General features: G+C 63.8%; 1 protein-coding gene across 3 annotated transcripts in view; it reads left to right on the top strand.

The window, feature by feature from the left end:
- Positions 1–19,164, top strand: part of ZC3H3 (zinc finger CCCH-type containing 3) — an 82,436-nt gene that overhangs the window by 22,288 nt on the left and 40,984 nt on the right. For all 3 annotated transcript variants that reach the window (XM_082364574.1, XM_082364572.1, XM_082364573.1), the window contains exon 4: positions 8,732–8,885. In XM_082364574.1, coding sequence (XP_082220700.1) covers positions 8,732–8,885 — 154 coding nt within the window. The remainder of the gene's footprint in view (positions 1–8,731; positions 8,886–19,164) is intronic.

The following is a 19,164-nucleotide window of genomic DNA, read 5'->3' on the forward strand; positions in this document are numbered from 1 at the left end:
AGTCCGGTGCCTACAGGGTGTGGCCCCAAGCGGGCAGGGGCTGCTTGGTCTGCTGGGGAAGGGGTGAGCACCAGCCGTGCAGCTGGACGAGCCTGCATCACGCGGACGCTTCTCCCAGCACGCTCAGGCCTGGTCCTGTCTCGCGGGGGGTGGGGGGGCGGTCCTGGGAGGGCACGCTGTCTGCCTGGCACGGACCCTGCCTTCCCTGCCTTCGCTTGGGGCTCATGGCCTTGGAGTGCGGCCGCCTCTTGCTCCTGTGGGCCCCGCTCAGCGAGTTTCCCCCTACCTGGATCTCCCAGCCACATGCTGTGCTGTCACCTCCGCCTTCTGGGGCGCGCCTCCCTGGGATGTGCTGGGGCTCCCTTCCCCCTGGGCCCAAGGCCTGCAGGCGGGGTGGGGGCTGGGAGGTGCTCGCTTTCCCCTCTTCCATCCTCTAGAGGGATGGTTAAAAGGGGAGGGAAGACCCACCCCCATAATGTACAGCGACTGTCAGGGAGCAAACTACTCCCATTTCATACAGACGGGTCAGTGTCGTCGCGCGATCGATGGCTCGCGCACAGTAATTATAGGAACGAGCGGCTTGTGTCGCTTGAGTGAGTTTGAGAAGAGTAGGGTCTCAATCTTTCCTCTAATAGGGCCCCGACAGTCTCAGCACCGCGTGTCTCAGGCTGACAGTGTTGTCATTAAACACCAGGTAGTGCGGGACGACAGAGAAGGCGGCCGCAGGGACAGGCAGCTGACAGCGGCGGTTTGTCATCACCCAGCTGCCCACGCTCCTCTTACGGCGGTGCTGACCGCTGCTCCGTGACGTATGGCCCTGTCGGGCTGCCACTGTGACTTAGTAATCAGTAAATGTTGGTTTTTTTTTTAATAAGTTTATTTTATTTTTTATTTTTTGGCTGCTTTGAGTCTTTGTAATCGGTAAATGTGTGTCAGAGGCTGGTCCCCAATTCAGACAGCAGTGCTGCAGGAAGCCCAGCAGGGTGAGGCCCTGGGCCGGGGGTCCCCTCCCCCCACCGTTGCAGACGTGTGCACACCGTGTGTGTGTGTTAGCGAGCACGTACACTCATCCTCCCAGGGCCGCCCGTGTGGATTCTGGCTGGGAACGCAGAGGTGCTGCGACCAGCTGTGTGTCGGAGTCTGGCAGGGCCTCTCCACGGGCCGCCCAACCCATTCCCGAGGGGCCTGCATGAGTGCTGGCCTCCAGTGGCCCCAGGGTGCAGAGCTGGGTTGTCCTGGGTGCCTAGGAGGGGCCTCTGGCTGTCCCGTCACCTCCTCTGTGACTGCCACCGGAGATGAAGGCTGAGCCGCCTGATTGCAGCAGGGCTTTTCCAGTGTTCGAAGTGTCGGGAACCATCAAGCACAGGAAAAGTGGAGTGATTTATTAGACTCATAAAAATTCATACTTTGCGATCCCACTTCAGTCATCCCACGTCTGAAGCTTGTTAGAGCGCGGTCCCTGGCAGCTCCCGCCGTGGCAGGGGCGGGGGCGGGGTGTTTGCTGCCTCCTGCCCGCTGCCATCCCTGCTCATTTGGAGAAATGGACAGGCCTCTGCAAGCACGTGAAGAACCGTTCACAGGGCTGGGGATTTGTCATGTTATTACAGCTGTGTTCTCGTGGGTGGGAGCAGGAGGGCCAAGCCCTGTCACCTGTGTGCTCCCTGCACCTGCAGGGCCTGAGCTGGGACTGGCTGGGGCTGGCTGGGTGCCGGAGCGCTGAGTGCAGTGGGCCCGGGGCTGGCACCAGGTGAGCAGTGCACCCGTGTGAGAATACAGACAGAGGTCTAGGCGTGCAGGGGGAAGTCTGGGGGCACAGGGGGAGGTCTGCAGGTGCAGGGGGAGATCTGGGGTACGGGGAGAGGTCTGGGAGCACAGGTGGAGATCTACAGGCACAGCTGGAGGTCTGGGAGTGCAGGGGAAGGTCTGCAGGTGTGTTTCTAGCTGTCTTTATGGGATGGAGCGGTGTGTGTCTTCTAGGCTGATGTCAGTGGGAGTTGAGTCCATCTCTGTCCTTCCCGAGAGACTCCTGAGCAGAGGCCCCTTGGCCCAGTGCCCCCCCCCCCCCCGGCCCAGCCTGGGCCCCATCCTGCTGGGCATGGTGGACAGGTCATTTTCCTTCTCTAGGCCTTAGTCTTCTGATCTGTTCACCGGGGGGCTGGCATGCCCCATCAGCTCTGCTGTGCGGTGGGCATTGTGGATTCTGTGCGAAGGGGATGAGGCGACAGAGGGTCCTCACTTCTGTTGACAGGGAGGTGCCACCTGAGCTGACCAGAGCCAGTCCTCCCTGGGTCCTCGCCTGTAAACAGCGGAGGGGCCTGGAGGTCTGGGCAGGAGGAGGGCCCAGCCCCCCGTGGAACCGGCTTCATCTGCTTCTTCGCAGGCAGCGGCAGGGTCCTCCCAGCAGGTGTCTCGCCCGGTTCTGCTCCCGGCCCGGCCCTTCAACGAGACGTGAGGGGTCCGCGTGGGGCCTGCCGTCCCCATCCACCACCCACCTGCTGGACACCTGCTGGGCACCACCACTCTGGCAGTTGCTCCGGCTGCGCGGCCTCCGTAGCGCCTGCCTCGGCCTTCCTCTTGCTGCTTCCTGCTGGTGGCGGAGCCTCTCCTTGTGGCCCCTGGGATCTGCTCGCCCCTCCTCAGCCCCAGGGCGCTTTTCACCCCCAAATGCTGTTGTGGCCTTGCTGTCTCCAGGACTGTGTCAGTGAGGGGACAGCTCAGACGGGGCTGGCTTTCGGAAATGCCCTGGTAGACGGGCAGTGTCTGGAGAGGGCAGCGCCCCTCGTCGTGTGGTCTGGCAGGGTCTCCCCACCCAGGAGCAGTGCACCCTCATCGGGAGATGCTGCGTCCCGCTGGCGTGGCCTTTGCTCTGGCTCCAGTCGTGGTCAGTGCCATCCCGCCAGGCCCAGGGCTCTGCACACACCTCAGATGTGCAGCAAGCCTGCAGGTGCTGTGGAGGCCTCTCAGAAACGCGTGCCGGCTCTTCTGTGGCCACTTTCCCGAGACGGCGGCTCGGCCACTGTGGGAGAGAGGCTGCCTGACCCCTGCTCGGCCGGGGTCCTGCACGTCGGGCTCCTGCATACGGCTTCCTGTCCTGTGTGAGGCCCGCCTGCTGCTGCCGAGAGGGCCAGGAGCCTCTGGGCACCCACAGTCGAGCTGCAGGCCCGGCTTTCCTGTCAGATGGGTGGGAAGGTGAAGCCCTGGACGGGCCGTGTGACGTGTTCTGAGCTGGGTACCAGGGGCCTGTCTGGGCTCGGTCCCTCCCACTGGCTCTCTGGGGACCCTTCCCCGGCTCAGGCTCTGTGGGCTCATTGCCTTCCCGCTGTCCAGACCCACCTGCCCCTCTCGGCCCGGCCTGGCCTTGTCCCCGTGATGGTGCAGAGTCTGGGAGCAAGGTGTGAGCCTTCCGCCAGCCGCGGGGCAGCGCAGGGCAGGCCCACGCTCCCCCTCCTGCCAGGAGATGCGAGGGCACCGCCTGCCTACGGCTCTCCCCTGCTTCTCACGGTCCTGGGGCCTGTGGCCATGCCACCCCCTCGGCCTGGACCCCACCCCGGCCAGCAGTGTCACTGTGGGGGCCGCCCCTCGTGGGTCCAGCCCGTGGTGCACCCGCTGCACCCCTGAGCGCCTTGCGTTGTGACCCCAGCTCTAAGCAGGCGGTTAGCCTGAGAGGCCTGCTCTCCGGGGGGCCGGGGGTTGGTCCGGGCGAGGGCGCTGGGAAGAGGCCTCGCAGGGGAGCCCCCTTGGGGACCATGGGCGTGCGAGCCCTTTCAGACCACGGAAACCAGGAAGAGCGAGCTCGAGGGTGTGGAAGTTGCTTTGGTTGGCGGCGCCCACGGGCCCCGTCAGGTGGAGGCCCCGTGTGCTGTGCTGGGCCCGGCCGGGGTCGGCCTGGGGGAGGCGGGCGCAGTGGTGGGTGTGAGGGCACTGACGGCTGACGGTGAGGCGACGGGCCAGCCGGGACCTGAGTTACTGGGACGGGAGGGTGGCTTGCGGGGCGGAAGAGCGGAAGTCAGGGCGGCTCCCGAAGAGGCTGAGCCGCGACGCGGCCTTGCAGGGCTGTCTTCAGCCGCGCAGGCGTGGCTCCTGCAGACGCGGCCAGGCAGCTGTTGATGAAGAGCAGTCGGCGGCACGTGGGGAGTTTGAATGGTAGGACCCGGGCACGGGAAAGGCCGGGCCCGGCAGCCCCGCCAGCCCGGCTCCCGGCGGCCACACTGCGGTGACCCTGCGAGGCCGGGCGCCTGTGCTGGCCCCCACCCGTCCCCTCCGCCCGTGGGGCCTGGGGGCCTGGCCTGGAGCCCCCCTTCGGGAGCGGGGCTTGGACTCCGGGGTGCCTGACAGGCAGGCGGGATTCTTCGTCTGCGCGCTCCACCGGCCCAGCGCCTTGTGCGGCTGGTCTGGTGAGCCCTGCGCCCGGGCAGCGGGCACCGGCCTTTGCTCAGCTGTCTGGGAGGGCTGCAGGTGGCCGTGCTCTCGGGCCGGGCCTTCACCAGCAGCGCCCGAGCTGTCTCCTCACGCCCACTGGTCCTCAGATGCTGGGCGGCGTGGGAGGCCCGGCCGAGAACCGTCTGCCGTCTTGGGCCTCCTCCCCCCGTTGCTCAGTCTGCCTGTTCGGGAGGCCCTGGTGCCCCGCGTGGGTCTGGAGGCTGGTGGATGGCGGGTCGGGGCGGGGGGCCTGCAGGTCCCGGCCCCCCGGGGTCCCAGGTCTGCTTTGCTGCCCCCGCCCCCGCCTTTCCTGACGGAGCCTGACCTGCTTCTGGCGGGACGTCTGGAGCTGGACGGACAGCTGGGCGGCCGTGGGGGCTGCTGGCCACCGGGCTCCTGGGGCTTGTCCCACAGCCACCTCTCTCCTGCCGGCGGCCCCGGGCAGTCTCTGCTCAGAGGAGCTCTGGCTGCGTCTCTTCCTCACTCATTATACAGTGGTGAGATCAGCAGCGCCCCTTCTTCCTAGTTCTCTCCTTTTGAAGTTCCACAAAAACCTGAACTCCCTCTCAACCCCCAGTCGCCGTGAAACAGAGCAAGAGCCGTGACCTCCGTCTGATGGGCTCTGCCGTCTGTGGTGGCTCGTTGAGGCCGGGGCCGGGGTCAGCCGGAGGCCGGGCTGCTGCAGACAGCGCCGCCTGACCGGCCACGCGAGCTGCACAGGCCCCGGGAAGGCTGGCGCTCTCGCCACTTCCGCAGCCCGAGTGCCAGACCGCCTGGGCTCTGCTGCCGTCGTCCAGTCCCCGCCTCTTGGCCGGTGGCCTCCCTCCCCAGCTCGCTCGTGCAGGAGCCGGGCCCTGCTGATAGATGGGCTCACATCCCATTCGAATATGATGCCAGCAGTTTTTTTGTAGTTTGTCTTCCATTGCGGTAGTAAAGTTTTTAATTAGGGAAGCTAATGAGATCGATTAGTCATTAGAAGTGACCTCTGCACGGCAGGGCGGAGAGGGCTGTGTGTGTGTGGGCCTGATAACGCAGCACCCGGGCGTCGTTGGCAATAAAGGCACGAAGGGTTTGATTTGAGTGAAACGTGCCACGGGGAATACATCATGCGGAGAAAAAAATTACAGCCCTGGGAGTCTGTAATGAAGGGAATTAAACCAACATCCTATCTAAATAACATGATTATCTACACAAACCCTCAGCCGGCCAGGAGGAAGGGAGAGACTGCTGCCTGCCGGGGCAACCGTCCAGCACCACAGGGCGGGGGGAGGCCGGGCACCCTGCCCACGGGGAGCTCGCCCATACCTGCCGCTCTGCCTTTGCACTGGGCTCACGGTTCCGGTCCCTGTGTGCCACGCGTGGTCTGAGGAGCTTTCACTCCTATCAGCCGTAGGATGGGGGGCGATGCCACCCGTCTGTCTGCCCTGCTGAGCTATATGTGCCCTCAGCGTGGGCTCCCTGGACTCTTCTCTTCAGGGCGTTGTCGTGAGTGCTCCCACCCCCAGGGCCAAGTCGCTCATGGGGAAGACCAGGAGGGTCTGCGGGGCCAGGCTGTGAGGGTCACAGCCCCACTCTGGGGGGCGGGACATGGGCTGGTGTGCCCTCCCCTCTGCCCCTTGGGATCGCGGGGGCTGGGGCCTAACGGGTGCCGAAGTCTGGGAGGTGACACTAAGCCTTTTAAGAGGGGGGCCTACTTTATTACTTTGTATTTTCTTAGAAGTGGTTATCAGGTACTAATACGTAAAATGCAGTAAGTTAGTGAAAAGTTAAATTTCACAGTGGGGCTGCGTTGCAAAGGAATGTTATAAATACTGATGCCCGTTAACGGCAGGAATGAGGGCCAGGCCCAGAGGTGGTATGTCCCAAGAGGAACTTTGCTGAATGCAGAGTCCAGTCCCTTGGGCATTGGGGGCTGGGGGCTTCCTGGAGGAGGTGGCATCTGGTGGAACAGGAAGGGGGATGGGAGAAGCCGATGTTGTGCATCTGGACGAGGGGGGCACGAAGCTGGCCAGGCCTGGGGCTCCCGGTGCTCAGGATGAAAACAGAGTGGGTGAGGAGGGGCCCTGCCCCAGCACAGCCCAGCCCTCCTTCCCACCCTGCACGCCGGTGCCCCCGAGCTGCAGAGCCAGGGCCCTGGGGCTCTAGGGTGTGTGTCGCAGCCCAGACTGGCAGGTGGTGGCTGGTGTGGGAGCCAAAGGGGGCCGAGAGCGGGTGGCCCCCGCGGCAGCGGAGGGGATGGGCAGGTGGGCTGTCCAGGTGCAGGGGCTGTGGGAGCAGGGAGTGGGTTTGGAGGCCATGGGGTCAGCGTGGGGCTTGGCAGTAACTTAGAGGAATTCCCGTGTTCCTGAGCGCTTAGTTGGAACAAGCTATTATTGATTTTCATTGGTCTCTTCTTGCTTGTAAGACCTTGAAAATTCAACTCAACAAACATTTATTTACTGATGCCCCCCGTGTGCTAGGCTCTCCCGTGCATCCCGAACGTGTGGGGGCTGCCGGAGCTGAAGGGTCCGTCGCTTTGGTCGCTCAGCAGGATCAGGCGTCCCGGGTGCTGCCGCTGCTTCTGCCCAGCTGCCCTCTTTCTCCCTCACTGCCCCCTGAGCTGCAGCCCTTGCAAGGAGAGAGAGACGGAGACGGAGATGGAGACTGGGGGGGTGCTGGCCTGGCCTTGCCTGGACCTCTGTGGACCCCTGGTGGGCAGCCGCTGTGGGCCCCTGCCTCCAGTCCCGGGGGCAGAGGCGTCCTCCGCTCTCAGCACTCCCGGGGCCTTGCAGCCCCACGTCCACCCCGACCCCAGCTGGGCGCGTGGACCCTGCTCCTCTGGTCTGGGGGCTCGCAGGGGCGCTCTGAGCCTGTGCTGTGTCCTGGCCTTCTCATGTGGGTGCGTGGGAGCCCGGTTAGAGGCTGCAGTGCCCCAGGGATGGGTTTGGGGACACCTGAGGGAGGGGCTCTTCCAGCGTCTGGACAAGGAGACACAGTGCCAGTTCCGATGACCGTGCAGGTGCGGTGGCTCCCGTGGGGCGGGCTTGTCCTGCCTGCTCCCAGGCAGGCCCCGCACCCCACCGCCCATCAGGCTGGGTGAGCCTTGGAGAGAAGGCATCTGGGCCAAGGTGCTGACTGCTGACTGGGGGAGGGCCTGGCTGTGGGCTGGTGGTCTGCTGTGCTTAGGGCTCTGGAAGGTGATTTTTGCCCAGTGTTACTGTCACTGTTCATGGAGCAGTCACCGCTTCTCGTGGAGTTTGCAGGTGCTGGGAGGATGTGTCCTTGGGGCCTAGGGGAGCAGGTTCGGGTCGTGGAGCACCGGTTTGTGCTGTCAGGGAGTGGGGTGGCTGGCCGCTGTCACGGCTGGCCCTGAGCAGCCAGGAGTGTGGGAACCTGTGGGTCTGGCACCACTGTGCGCCTGCCGTGCTCCCTCTCCTGGGCCACCCTGGACCCCGGTGGCCTTCAGCTGAGGGTCAGCTAGTTATTGCCCAGGGGTCATAGGCCTGTCCTTGTGCCGAAGCTCTGGTGGGAGAGCACGTGTGTTTTCCTGGCCTCCTTGTCTCTGCTCCTTCCCATTCACCCTCCCCCCACGCCCCTCACCCCCTGCCTGGCTGTGCTGCCCAGAAGCCGTCTGCTGCTGGGGTGACTGGTAGGGGCCCCCCTTCCAAGCAGAGCCTGGGCTCCGTGCAGGCAGGTTAGGTAGGTGGGGCCACAAGGAGGCGCCTTTGGGAACCTGGGTCCGAGCAGCCTGGCCTGAGGGACTGGGGTGCCGGGTCGGTCACAAGAGGCAGCAGCGCCCGTGTTCCCGTGCTGCGTTAGCTTTAATTATCTGGGCAGTTAGAGCTGTATATTATGAAAGTCGGGCAATTAGATGCGTTCCTTATAGCTATGGGGAAATTGCTGGCTATCAAGTGGAAGGGAACTGGGGCAAAACAGATCCCTGTTAATTGCATGAAACATTCAGCAAGAAATAAAGCTGTGGTGTACATCACCCTGCAAAATGTTCTGAAAACAGAAGTGATTAAGTACGTAAATCTGCGTGGATACCCAGTGAGGGTTCCCAGAGAGGGAGGTGAGCGCTTCACACCCGCAGCCTCCCGGACCCGCCCGTGGGCCCCTCCTCACTGCCCACGGGGAGCACCGGCCTGCCATGCCGGCTGCTGCAGCTGGCCGCACCCACCCCGCTTGCTCTCCTGGAGGCCGTGCTGGCCGCCTCCGGCTCCGGCAGCCCTGGGCTGCTGAGCTCTCTGGGAGTGGGCGGGGGGTTGGATCAGGGGGTGATGGGAGGCCCCACCGACCTCCACTGACCACCCGTGTCTGGGTTTCCCTGCAGCCTCCAGCCTGCACGGCCAGCGGAACCCTCCCACCAGCAAAGTGATCAAGACTCGCTACCGCATCGTCAAGAAGACCCAGGCCTCACCTCTCAGCACCGCCCCCGGTCCCCTGGCCCCACCCTCCTGGCGGGCACTGCGGCTCTCCCTGTCCAGGTAGGAGGCCTGTGGCTGGTGGGCTCCAAAGTGCAGGGCGGGGCCCGAGGACCGAGCACGCCCCCGGAAGTGCTTGGTCTACAGTTGTTGGCTGGGGAATGGGCTAATTTTTCTGTCTAGCAATTTCTGCACGAGACGTGTGGCCGGCCTGTGTGTGCTGTGCACTCGTGCAGACACGCACGCTCCCTGTCCGTTAGCAGCAAGCTGCCAGCTTGGGCCGGGGGGTGGGGTGGTGGTCTGGGAGCAGCCGCTGCCGGACCATTGAGGCCACACCACGCCTGGGTGTCCCTCAGGGAGAAACTTCTGGTGAGAGAGGCTGGGCCGTCTCACTGTCGATATATTGATTGTTGCGGGCGGAGGTGAGGCTGTGTCCCTCTCCAGCTGCCCACACCAGGGTCTGGCCTGCGCGCTGAGCGCCGTGGCCTCTCTCCAGGCTGCTTCTGCCGGAGGGCATGTGCGGTGCGGTCGGCTCCACCTTCTTTTCTGGGTCCCCTGGGCCCAGAAGCAGGAGGGCTGCCGAGGTTGGGGTGCGGCTCCTTCCTTCAATGAGGCAGGGGGAGGGGTGACAGCCTGGGTGGGTTGGAATCGGGCAGTGGCAGGCCCCCTCCCTCTGTCCTCTGTCCTTCTGGGGAGCGGTGTGGGAGCCCCTTGGCCCAGTGTGGGCTTCCAGCTGGCTGCACTGGGCACTCCAGAGCACATGGCCTCGGGCCTTGGGCCAGGGGGCCATTGTGCCCCAAAGGGCTGGGCCATGGGGCAGAGCAGCTATAGTCCTGGGCAGGGGCCATCCTGCCAGCCCCCCACGGACCCCCCGCTCTCTGGACATGGGAGAGGAGGTGCTGGCCTACTGGCCCATGGTAGGTGTGCCAGGAGGTCAGCCTGCCCAGGCGGTCAGCGGTGGCCACTGCCCTCCTCCCTTCCCACCAGGCCGCACGAAACTTGGCCCTGCTGCCGACTTTTCTGGAGGCAGCAGCTGGGAGTATATTTTAAATTAATTTTACTGCACTTTTTGTAGTATTTTTGTTTTAAATAGATTTATAAGCATCTTGGGGGCTATTTCTACAAATTTATGAAGATAATTTTCACTCTCTCGATAAGGTTGAATTTACACCTGCTATTTCCATATTAATTCACAGTGCTAAGTGGGTCTAATTTTCTTCCGTTCTCCTATCTGGTGAGCACGGCCTTTCCTAATGCAATTTCCCCCTCACTAAATCACTGTGATCGGGAGTCATGATCGAGCTAAATTAACTTAAATTAATTTACTTAATAAGAGCCCCAGATCTTCGTGAATGAGGCTCAGATTTATTGATTCTTGCTCCTCTCTCCCCCTCCTGCAGTCGGCCTTCCCGCCCGCATGGGCAGCCCTGGCCCGGCCCCGCCTCTCCCAGGGGGCCTGGCTGGGGGCCGGGGGTGGCCTTCGTCAGGGAGGCACCAGCGGGCCTCTCCTTCCTGGCCTCTGAGCGCCACGGAAGCCCAGGTGTGGGTCCAGCTGGCCCAGTGTTGAGTGTGCCAGGCCCTGATGGGGTCACTGAGCAGAAACAGGTGCCAGGCTTAGGGGCCGAGGGCTCTGGAGGAGGGAGGTGGCTGGGTGCACCCCCGAGGCAGCCGCCGCCTCATACTTTCAGCCGGAGTGTCAAGCGCATCAGGCCGAGGACAGCCCGGTCAGCAGCAGGGCGGGGAGTGTGCCTGCCCCTCAGTTCTGGAGACAGGTGGGGGCTGCCTCATGGGCAGGTGTGTGAGGTCCGCACTTGGGTCAGGTGGATAGGACGGGCCATCGGGACAGGCCCAGCCCAGCTGCCAGCCCCGCCCAGCCACTGCTTGCCTCAAGCTCCCAGCGAAGGTGGTACCGGGCTTTGTGGGGAGGGCGCGCACCTAGATGGCTGTGTGTAGCCCCACCAAGGGCCGTGCCGAGTGCCAGACAGCTCAGGCCCTGCAGCCCTGGCCTGTGCTTGGTGGCTGGGCGCTCTGAGGCAGGTTCCCAGCTGCGCCAGGCCCCAGTGCCCTCCCTGGGCGTGGAGGTGCGGCCACGCCCACCCCAGGATGGCCACATGTGCACTGAGGGCACGTGTGGGCTGTGCTCAGTGAGGCCTCCCTCCGCCCGCCTGCCTCTCTGCAGGCCTGCGTGACCCATCGCCGTGCACCTGGGAGGCTCCTTGAACCCAGAGCCCTGGACCCTGGGGGCCTGGCCTCTGGACGTGGTCTGCAGGGTGGCAGGGCCGAGCGGCTGGGACGCCCTGGGAAGTGTGGGTTGGGCTGCCAGTGGCCCGGGCTTCCTATGCCCAAGGCCACCTGTGCCCTGACGAGGCTGCCTTCTCAGCAGTTGCCACCCGCCAGCTGTCCAGCCCGCTGTCGGCTGTACACGCCAGGCTCAGCGTGTCGAGGCAGCAGGAAGGGCTTGTCTCCAGGGCCAGAGGCCAGTCTGATGCCCTCCCACCCTCCTCCTTCAGCTCCATCAGAGCTGGGGCTGCCTGTGTGTGGTCAGCAGGTCCCAGAGAGGTTCTGGGGCCAACTGGCTTTGGCCTTGGCCTTGACCTCTGTCCTGTGCAGCTGCAGGTTCCTCAGCTCTCCCTGGCAGAAGTGGGGGTTGGGCTGGTGGCTGGACTGAGGCCAGTGTGGGCTACGGGCTGCTGCAGTGATGAGAAAGCAGGGCGGTCCCACCAGGCAGCGGGGCTGAGCCCAGGAACCAAGGGCTCTTCTTGGGCCTCCTGATCTGTGTCCCCCATGGAGAGAGGGCACCTCCGAGGGGCTGGCAGGCAGGCCCCAGCAGTCCTGGAAATCTCAGTGGGCAGAGTTGGGGGCTGGTGGACACAGGTGGGAGGTGAGGCAGGTGGCCCAGCAGCTGAGTGCCAGTGTTGGCATGAGGTGGCCCTGGACCCCACCCCCCTGCAGACCCTCACTGTGAGTCTCTGCAGAGAGGAAGCTGTGTGTGCGTTGGGGGGGCTGCCAGCCTGGGGGAGCCCAGGGAGCCCCCGGTAGGCGGCACACAGCGTGTGACCCTGGGCTCAGCCCAGACCCGCGCCTAACAGCCATGGCCTTGGCAAGTCCCTGCCCTCCCTGTGCGACGAATGACACGCCCCTTGTAGCGGTGGGGACGCCACGCTCAGTCCTGCACTGCGCGGGGCCTGGCTTTAGAAAGACTTCAGAGGTGGCGGGGCTGCTGCGAGCCCTCTCCCGAGAGGGGTGGGACAGGGCGCTGCCCAGGCTGGAGACAGGCCCCTCCTCCACTCTCAGCACAGCCCTCCCTCGTGTTGGGGCACCTCGCCTTCCACACTCTTGGGGCGGGGCCGGCGGCCTCAGGAGAGGCACGTTGTGACGTTCTCCTCTCCTCCCCACCCTGCTGGCCCTGGGTCAGGGGCGGCGCAGCTCCTCTGCCCGCTCCCTGCTCCGGGGGGGCTCGGGAGGTGGGCATCCCCAGGCCTGGCTCCTGGTGTCTGGGAAGAGGCAGAGGGTTGCAGGGTCCTTGGCCCGTTCCCCTCCCTGGAAGCCCGTGTTCTGCACCGTGACCTGAGCCACGTGGCAGTGTGGCCACCACTGACAGTGCTGTCCTGGGCGCCAGGCTGCACGTCTGCCTCGCAAGGCAGCTTTGCACTTTGTTTCCCGGTTTAGACAGAAACCTACTCTGAGCCCCATGTCAGTTTTGGCCTAATGTGTGGGGAGCTGAGGGGCCACGTGGTAGCCCACGTTCACAGCAGGAGTCCTGGGGTCCCCTTCCCACCACCAGTTGTCTGGTCTGGAGGAGGTTCTGGTGCTTCTGTGCTGAGGACCTGACTCCAGAAACATCTGAGAGGAGAGTCAGCTGGAAGTAGGGCAGCTAGCCCGTCGGTTCTGTCGGCCGCTCAGCCCTCATCCACGTTGGGGCAGACGGAAGGTGGGAAGCCGCCGGGCCGCAGCTCCTGGACCCCGTGGGCACTGCCCCTCCCATCGAGAGCCATGGGCTGGATGAGGTGGCCGCTGCCCTGGCCAGGGGAGCGTGTGGAGGCCGGAGCTCCGGAGGGACACAGGGTGGGGGGTGGCTTCCCCTCCTGGGAAGGACTGTGGCCTGAGTAGGGCGGAATCCTCGGCGCCACGTCTGTACTGCTGCCCCGGCCAGCAGATGCCTGGCTTTGGGGCCGCCTGCGTGCAGGGGGAGTGGCAGCTGGCCCGGGCAGGCCAGGTCCAGGGCCCCAGGAGGCGTGGCTTGGGCTGGAGGACTGCACAGCGCCACGGCCCAGAGCCGGCCCCCGGGGCCTGGGCAGCAGGGGGACCCACGAGCACACCCCGGGGCTGAGGCGCACACTGAGCGAGGATTTAATTTTTTTTGTTCGAAGATTTGTGGATTTGCCTGTGCCCTCGCCGGTTTCATTAATCTGAACTGAAGCTGAAATGTGACCTATATCCCTAAACTGCCTGTCACTTTTTTTCTTTCCAAATTCATTTGACATGGAAGTGCAGAATAAACAGAAGCCCCTGTGCTTAAGCAGATGAGTCTGGCGGCTGCTCCATCCCGACTACAAATGGTGCTGTCACAGGGGCTGCCACTCGCTGGGCTGCCTTATTTTATTTTATTTTTGTGTCTGTGCGGTAAATCTTTAAGTAATCTCCGGGCAGTTTGTCGAGGTTTGGGCTGCGATTTTGAAGGCTCTAAAATGCTTCTCCGAAGTGACGAGTCATTATTGAAGAGGAATCCAGGGCGAGGATGGGCAGTGTCCCTGCGGGGTGGCCTCAGCTCGACGTCCTCCCTTCACACGTACCCTTGCCGGCTCCCTGGTGAGCAGGAGGCCAGCCTTGGCCCTGCCCGGCCTCCTTCTCACCTCCGGTTATCGGGGTGTTGGGCAGCTCGGGCTGCCGTAACGCAACGCCTCACACGGGGCGGCTTACGCCACAGACGTGTGTTCCTCACGGTCTGGAGGCTGCGCGTCTGAGGTCCGGGTGCTGGCCGGGCCCACGTCTCCTCCAGGTTGCAGACGCCACCTGCTCGCCATGTCCTCCCGTGTGGAGGGAGAGCAGAAGCCTCGGGGGTCTTAATGAGGCCACTAACCCCATCACGGGGCCCCACCCCGACGACCTCATCTCACCCTCATCACCGCCCAAAGGCCGCACCTCCAGACAGCATCACACTGGGGTTAGGGCTTCAACATAGGAATTGAAGGGGGGGACACAGCCTTCAGTCAGAGCAGGGAGTGTCCTGCGCAGGCCAGCGGAACTGGGGTCCCCACAGCCTCCTGCCCTCCCCCGAAGGGTGTGGCAGTTAGAGGGGCCTGGGGAGAACCCTTCTGGGAAAGCAGTGTTCCCTTCCAGTCGCCTCCACCATGGCCACAGCCCGGGGCCCCGCTCTGTCTCTGGCAAGGCCCCAGCCTGGTGGTGTGCAGGGACCCCTCCCAGCTCAGCCCAGGCCGCAACCCTGTGACAGAGCTAGTAGGGTGCCCAGTGCTGGGCAGCGGGGCTCCCCTGCGGATCCCTGCGGGCAGCCGTCCTGTGTGGGCGAGCTCTCTGCCCGCGGCACTCGCCTCCCAGTAGGCAGGGGGTCAGGAAGCAAGCAGAGGATGAAGCAAATACTTGCACGGGGTGGCAAGTGCTGGGAAGCTCTGAGACTCACCCAGGGTGGACGGGCCACCAAGGAGCCCAGAGAAGGCTCCTCTGGGGCTGGGGCCAGTGGGGTCAGTGTGGGCCGCATTGTGAGGGCCTTTCCCGGAGGGCTGGGAAGGAGCCCGGGATGTCTGCTCAGAGGGCAGCAGAGGCTGGCGTGGAAGGTGGGACCTGGGCCCTGCTGCTGGACCCGCAGGGGCCGGGGGGATGTCAGGGTGGGGGCTGCAACCCTTCCTCCCGGCGGCCCCGCTTCCCAGGCTGTGACTGCTGCGTGCAGGCCCTGGGCACACGCCGTGGCCGACCTTGACCTTGACCTGGCTTGCATGGTTCTGGGGGTGCCCGCCTGCCTCTGACGTGGAGCCTGGGGAGCTGCACGCCGCGCCTGGCTCCGTCCAGCCCTGTGCCCCTGGCTGCCCCATGACAGCTCTGCCCGTGGGCGGCTTGTACTGAGAGCCGAGGAGGCCGCTGGGCCGAGCGCCGCTCAGGCTGCCTGCGAAGGGGCTGAGGGGTTGTGGCGAGTGGGTAGCAGAGCTCTGGACTGGTTCTGTTACAGCGGAAAGCGCCCGTTTCAAGCGAGGAGGACATTCCCCGGGTCTCACCGGGACGCCCCCTGGGCTGAGGGTCCCGGATGCCCGCTTCGGGCCCCGCCTGCTCCGTCGGCAGCGGGCAGTCAGGACTGTCCTGGTTTCGTGTCAGAGGCAGGGTTTCCCCGCCGCCCGCCCCCACCCGGCTTGTGCCCGGGGTTGGGGGCAGTAAGAGTGGAGGGAGAGTGGGACAGGAGGAGGGGTCCCCCAACACGTTCTGCGGGGCCTGCTCTCTGCCCTGACGGGGCTGTCCCCTCCAGGAGAAGGGCCTTCCATCTGGGCTGGAGCTCGGGGGTTGTTCGGGTTGTGGCTTTCAGTTGGGTGGCACCTGAGCATTTTCTTTCCCCGGTCCCTCTGTGTCGCAGCTCAGGCCTGGCGGAGCAGAGCAGGCGGGGTCCCCGGGCGGGGGCTGCAGTGGCTCCTAGCTGCCCCTGGGCTTGCGGAAGAGGAGCCAGTCTACTCACTCCCCAGGTGTCCGTGGAGGGCCTGTCCTGCGTCAGGCCCCGGCCTGCTTGGAAGCTGCGGCCCAGTGGGGGACAGACTGTCCTGGGCCGGAGGGCCTCTCCGCAGCCCTGGGTCTCCCCCAGGCCTGGCTGCGGTGAGTGGGCGTGCCCAGGCCCAGGGGCTCTCCCCCGGCAGGGGAAATGACACGCACCGCACGGGGGAGCGAGCCGCGAGACGGCCGGGCAGGAGGCAGAGCAGGTTCACTGGCGGAGGTGTGACCAGGCCTGAGGCTTCAGGGGCTAGTCTGGTCAAGTAGCGAGCGGCCCTGGCCCAGGTCCTGCTTGGGGGCGCCTGGCCGCCCAGGGCCCTGCTGACCACTGACCGCCACTCTCTCTGCCTGGCCCTGCAGATGGTCGCCACTGGGCTGTAGCCCTGCTCTGTGGCTTGTGGCCTGAGCGGGCCGCTTTTATGTCAGCACGTTGGGGGCAGCGCCCTGTTGCTGCTGACCACCCCTCAGCCCCAGGAGGGCTGTGAGCCGGGGCTGTCGTGTGGGAGGGGTGCACGGAGGAGCCAGGGCGGGCCTGGGCCAGTGGGGAGGGCGGGGGCGGGGGCTGTCGCCGTGCGCTCCTGGCTCACTCCTGGTCCCTCTCCTAGTCAGTGTCTTGCATTTAATTTTGGGGAGTAACTTTATTTCACATACTTCTGCACTTATAGAAAAGCTGCAAAAGTAGTACACGGAACTGCTGTGTATTCTTCACCTAAATCCACCGGTTATTTGTACCTTGCCCCGTCTGCTGTATTGTTTCCACTCTCTGACCACAGACCACCGTTTGTGAGGGCGTTGCAGCCTCGGTGCCCTTGACCGGGGCAGCAGAGGCCTCCTCGTGCGTGGCGGGACTCAGCTTCGCCGTTTGGGCAGGAGCGCTGTGGGTCCCTCTGGGTGTTTGTGGCGTCGAGCCTGTGTGGGCGTCCTGTTCCTCGCTGGGCCTCACCCGCTCCTTCTAGACCCTTAGTGATTTCCAGCCCCTCATTCCTTCCATATCGGTTGGTCGGGGTCCTGTAAGGAACTGCTGTCCCTCATCCCCTCTTGCCTTGTATATTCATTTATTTGTAATGGTATGGACTCCCGATTCTTATTTTTCAGGCTGTAATCTGTTGATGTGATTCATTCGACCCTCCGTTGGCCACGGCGCTGGCCCGCGGAGGCCCCCTCTGGGCTGGCCCTGTCTCCTTTCCACGTGGCACCGTCATTCACCGAGCCTCCCTCACCTGCCCAGTGGAAGCTTCCAGGCTCACCTGGGACTTGCCCTCTTCCAGCCCGGAACCAGCCGCGTCTGCGGACCCCGGCTCCTGACAGCACAGTGGCTCCTGGCCGCTCGCAGCCGCGCTGCCGAGGGGAGACGGGAGCATGTCGCGCGGGTCCGGGCAGCGGGGCGCGTCCTCCTTGCAGGCCTTCCTGGGTCAGATCCGCGCACCTGTGCGCACAGCTGTCTCCGTGCTGCTGCTGCTGCTTCAGGCCGCCTCCCCCTGTGCCCTCGCGACTCCCCTGAGGAGCCCTCTTCTGGCCGCTTTCACGGTGGTCCTTCTGGCTGGTTCCAGACACCGCAGGGGAGGTGCACACTCGGCACGTCCGCCCGCAGCCACCCCCAGCGATTGCTGATTGCCCTGCTCTCGCGGGCGGGCGGCTCCCCGCTCTCACGGGGCTCTTTGTGTAGACGCGGGTCCCCTCCCGGAGCAGCGCCCCCTGTCTGCTCCAGTTCCCATCGCAGCACGTTCTCAAGGTGCCGTGGCATCTCGTCGTGGTTTAATTTGAATTTCCCTGATTGCCAGTCATGTTGAACGCTTAGGCACGGGATTGTTTAAGGCCGTTCTTGTGTTCTTTTGTGTCTTCTTTTGTGCTCACATCTTTTGCCCGTTTTTAATTGCTGGTTTGTCTCCTGTTCTTGAGTTGCGGGAGTGGTCCACTTGTTCAAGGCCCTGTGTCCGCGCCTTTCCTGGCCAAGTCGGCCTCAGCTTGAATGAGCGCCTTGTTTCCTGCCCAGGAGTCTGGTGGTGGGTCCACGGGGGCTCTCGGCCCTCTGGGGGGCTTGTGCCCTGTGGCTGCTGTGCCGCCATCCTCAGCCCCACGTTCAGAGTGTGAGGTCAAGGGCCCTTCCCCCCGGAGGCTCTCACCTGGCTCTGCTCTCTGCCAGCATCGCCTCCCCAGCCCCCGAGGGAGCCCTGCAGGCCTGCGTCTCCTGGGGGACCTGGAGCCCCAGAGGGGAAGCCTGGCCTTTCTCAACCTCTCCGGGCCCACGGGGAGCGCAGGCTGCTGCTCTGTGCTGGACCCCGTCCTCTGCCCTCACTCACGTGCACCCCTCACCAGCCCCGGGCCTGGGAGTGGTCAGAGAACAGCCTTTCCTGTGCCACGGGAGCCGCCAAGAGCATCCCTCAGGGTGGGTTTGGAAGAAATAGGTAAAGAAATCAGAGCAGGAAGGACTTCCCTGGTGGCGCCGTGCTTAAGAATCCGCCTGCCAATGCAGGGGACACGGGTTCGAGCCCTGGTCCGGGAAGATCCCACATGCTGCGGAGCAACTAAGTCCGTGTGCCACAACTGCTGAGCCCACGTGCCACAACTGCTGAAGCCCGCGTGCCTGGAGCCCGTGCTCCGGAACAAGAGAAGCCACCGCAATGAGAAGCCCGTGCACCGCAACGAAGAGTAGCCCCCGCTTGTCGCAACTAGAGAAAGCCCACGCGCAGCAACGAAGACCCAACGCAGCAAAAAATAAATCAGTTTATTTATTTAAAAAGCAAAAAGAAAAAAGGATTATGAGAAAAGAAATCAGAGCAGGAAGTTTGGCCTGAGGGTGACAGGGAGGTGTGACCCAGCTCTTGGTGCTGAGCTTTGGAGAGATTAGGGTGGGGCCTCTTTAAGGGAATTGGTGGGTGCCAGTAGGGGTCAGGGAGGGACCTGGGGTGACCCTGCCCCCTCCCCTCCTGCCCCCCACCCCCGCCTGCTTCCCCACGTGGTGCTGAAGCAGGTCTCCTCTGGCAGGTTTTTTAGAATTTTATTTTATGAGAACAGGCGGTTACGGCTCCCCAAGTGCTGTAAAAGTTAATGTGATGGCCTCCCTGCGCCTGGGCTCATTTTTATAATTTTTTATTTTATGAAACAGGACAGAGAGCTTAGTGACTTATTACTATTCATTTCGTTTCAATGCAGTAAATATTGATTCAGTTGGGGGTTTTCAATTTAAACCACTCGGCGATTATATAAAATATTACCGGCCTCTGAAATTATGCTTACCGATCCCTTCGGCTGCTCATTAAGGAAGGAGTGCAGTTGTAGGTCCCTTTGCCTTCATCATTCTAATAAATGGGCTGAGGTACGTTTCTTCACGGGAGGTGCCGCGGAAACTGCTGGCGGGGGCCTGACAGCAAGGGTGCAACTCTTAATTTGGAAGTCGGTTCAAAGCGCGTCTTGGTTATTTATTTATCTCTCTGTCTGAGTCTAGCAGGCCTTTCAGCTGTCGGCAGCCCTGAGGCCTGAATGCCTGCCTGCGCTCCCCGGTGGGTTTGGGGAGGGCCTGGGGCTCGGGCGACAATGTGGGGCCTTGACTCCTCACCCCCTTGATGGTTTCGGGGAGGTGAGGGAGGAGACCAGCCTTGCCAGGGCACAGCCGTCCCCTGTCGGCACTGAGGCTGGG

Source organism: Balaenoptera borealis, assembly GCF_965194805.1.
Source record: "Balaenoptera borealis genome assembly, chromosome: 17".
In the NCBI taxonomy this organism is placed as follows: domain Eukaryota; kingdom Metazoa; phylum Chordata; class Mammalia; order Artiodactyla; family Balaenopteridae; genus Balaenoptera; species Balaenoptera borealis.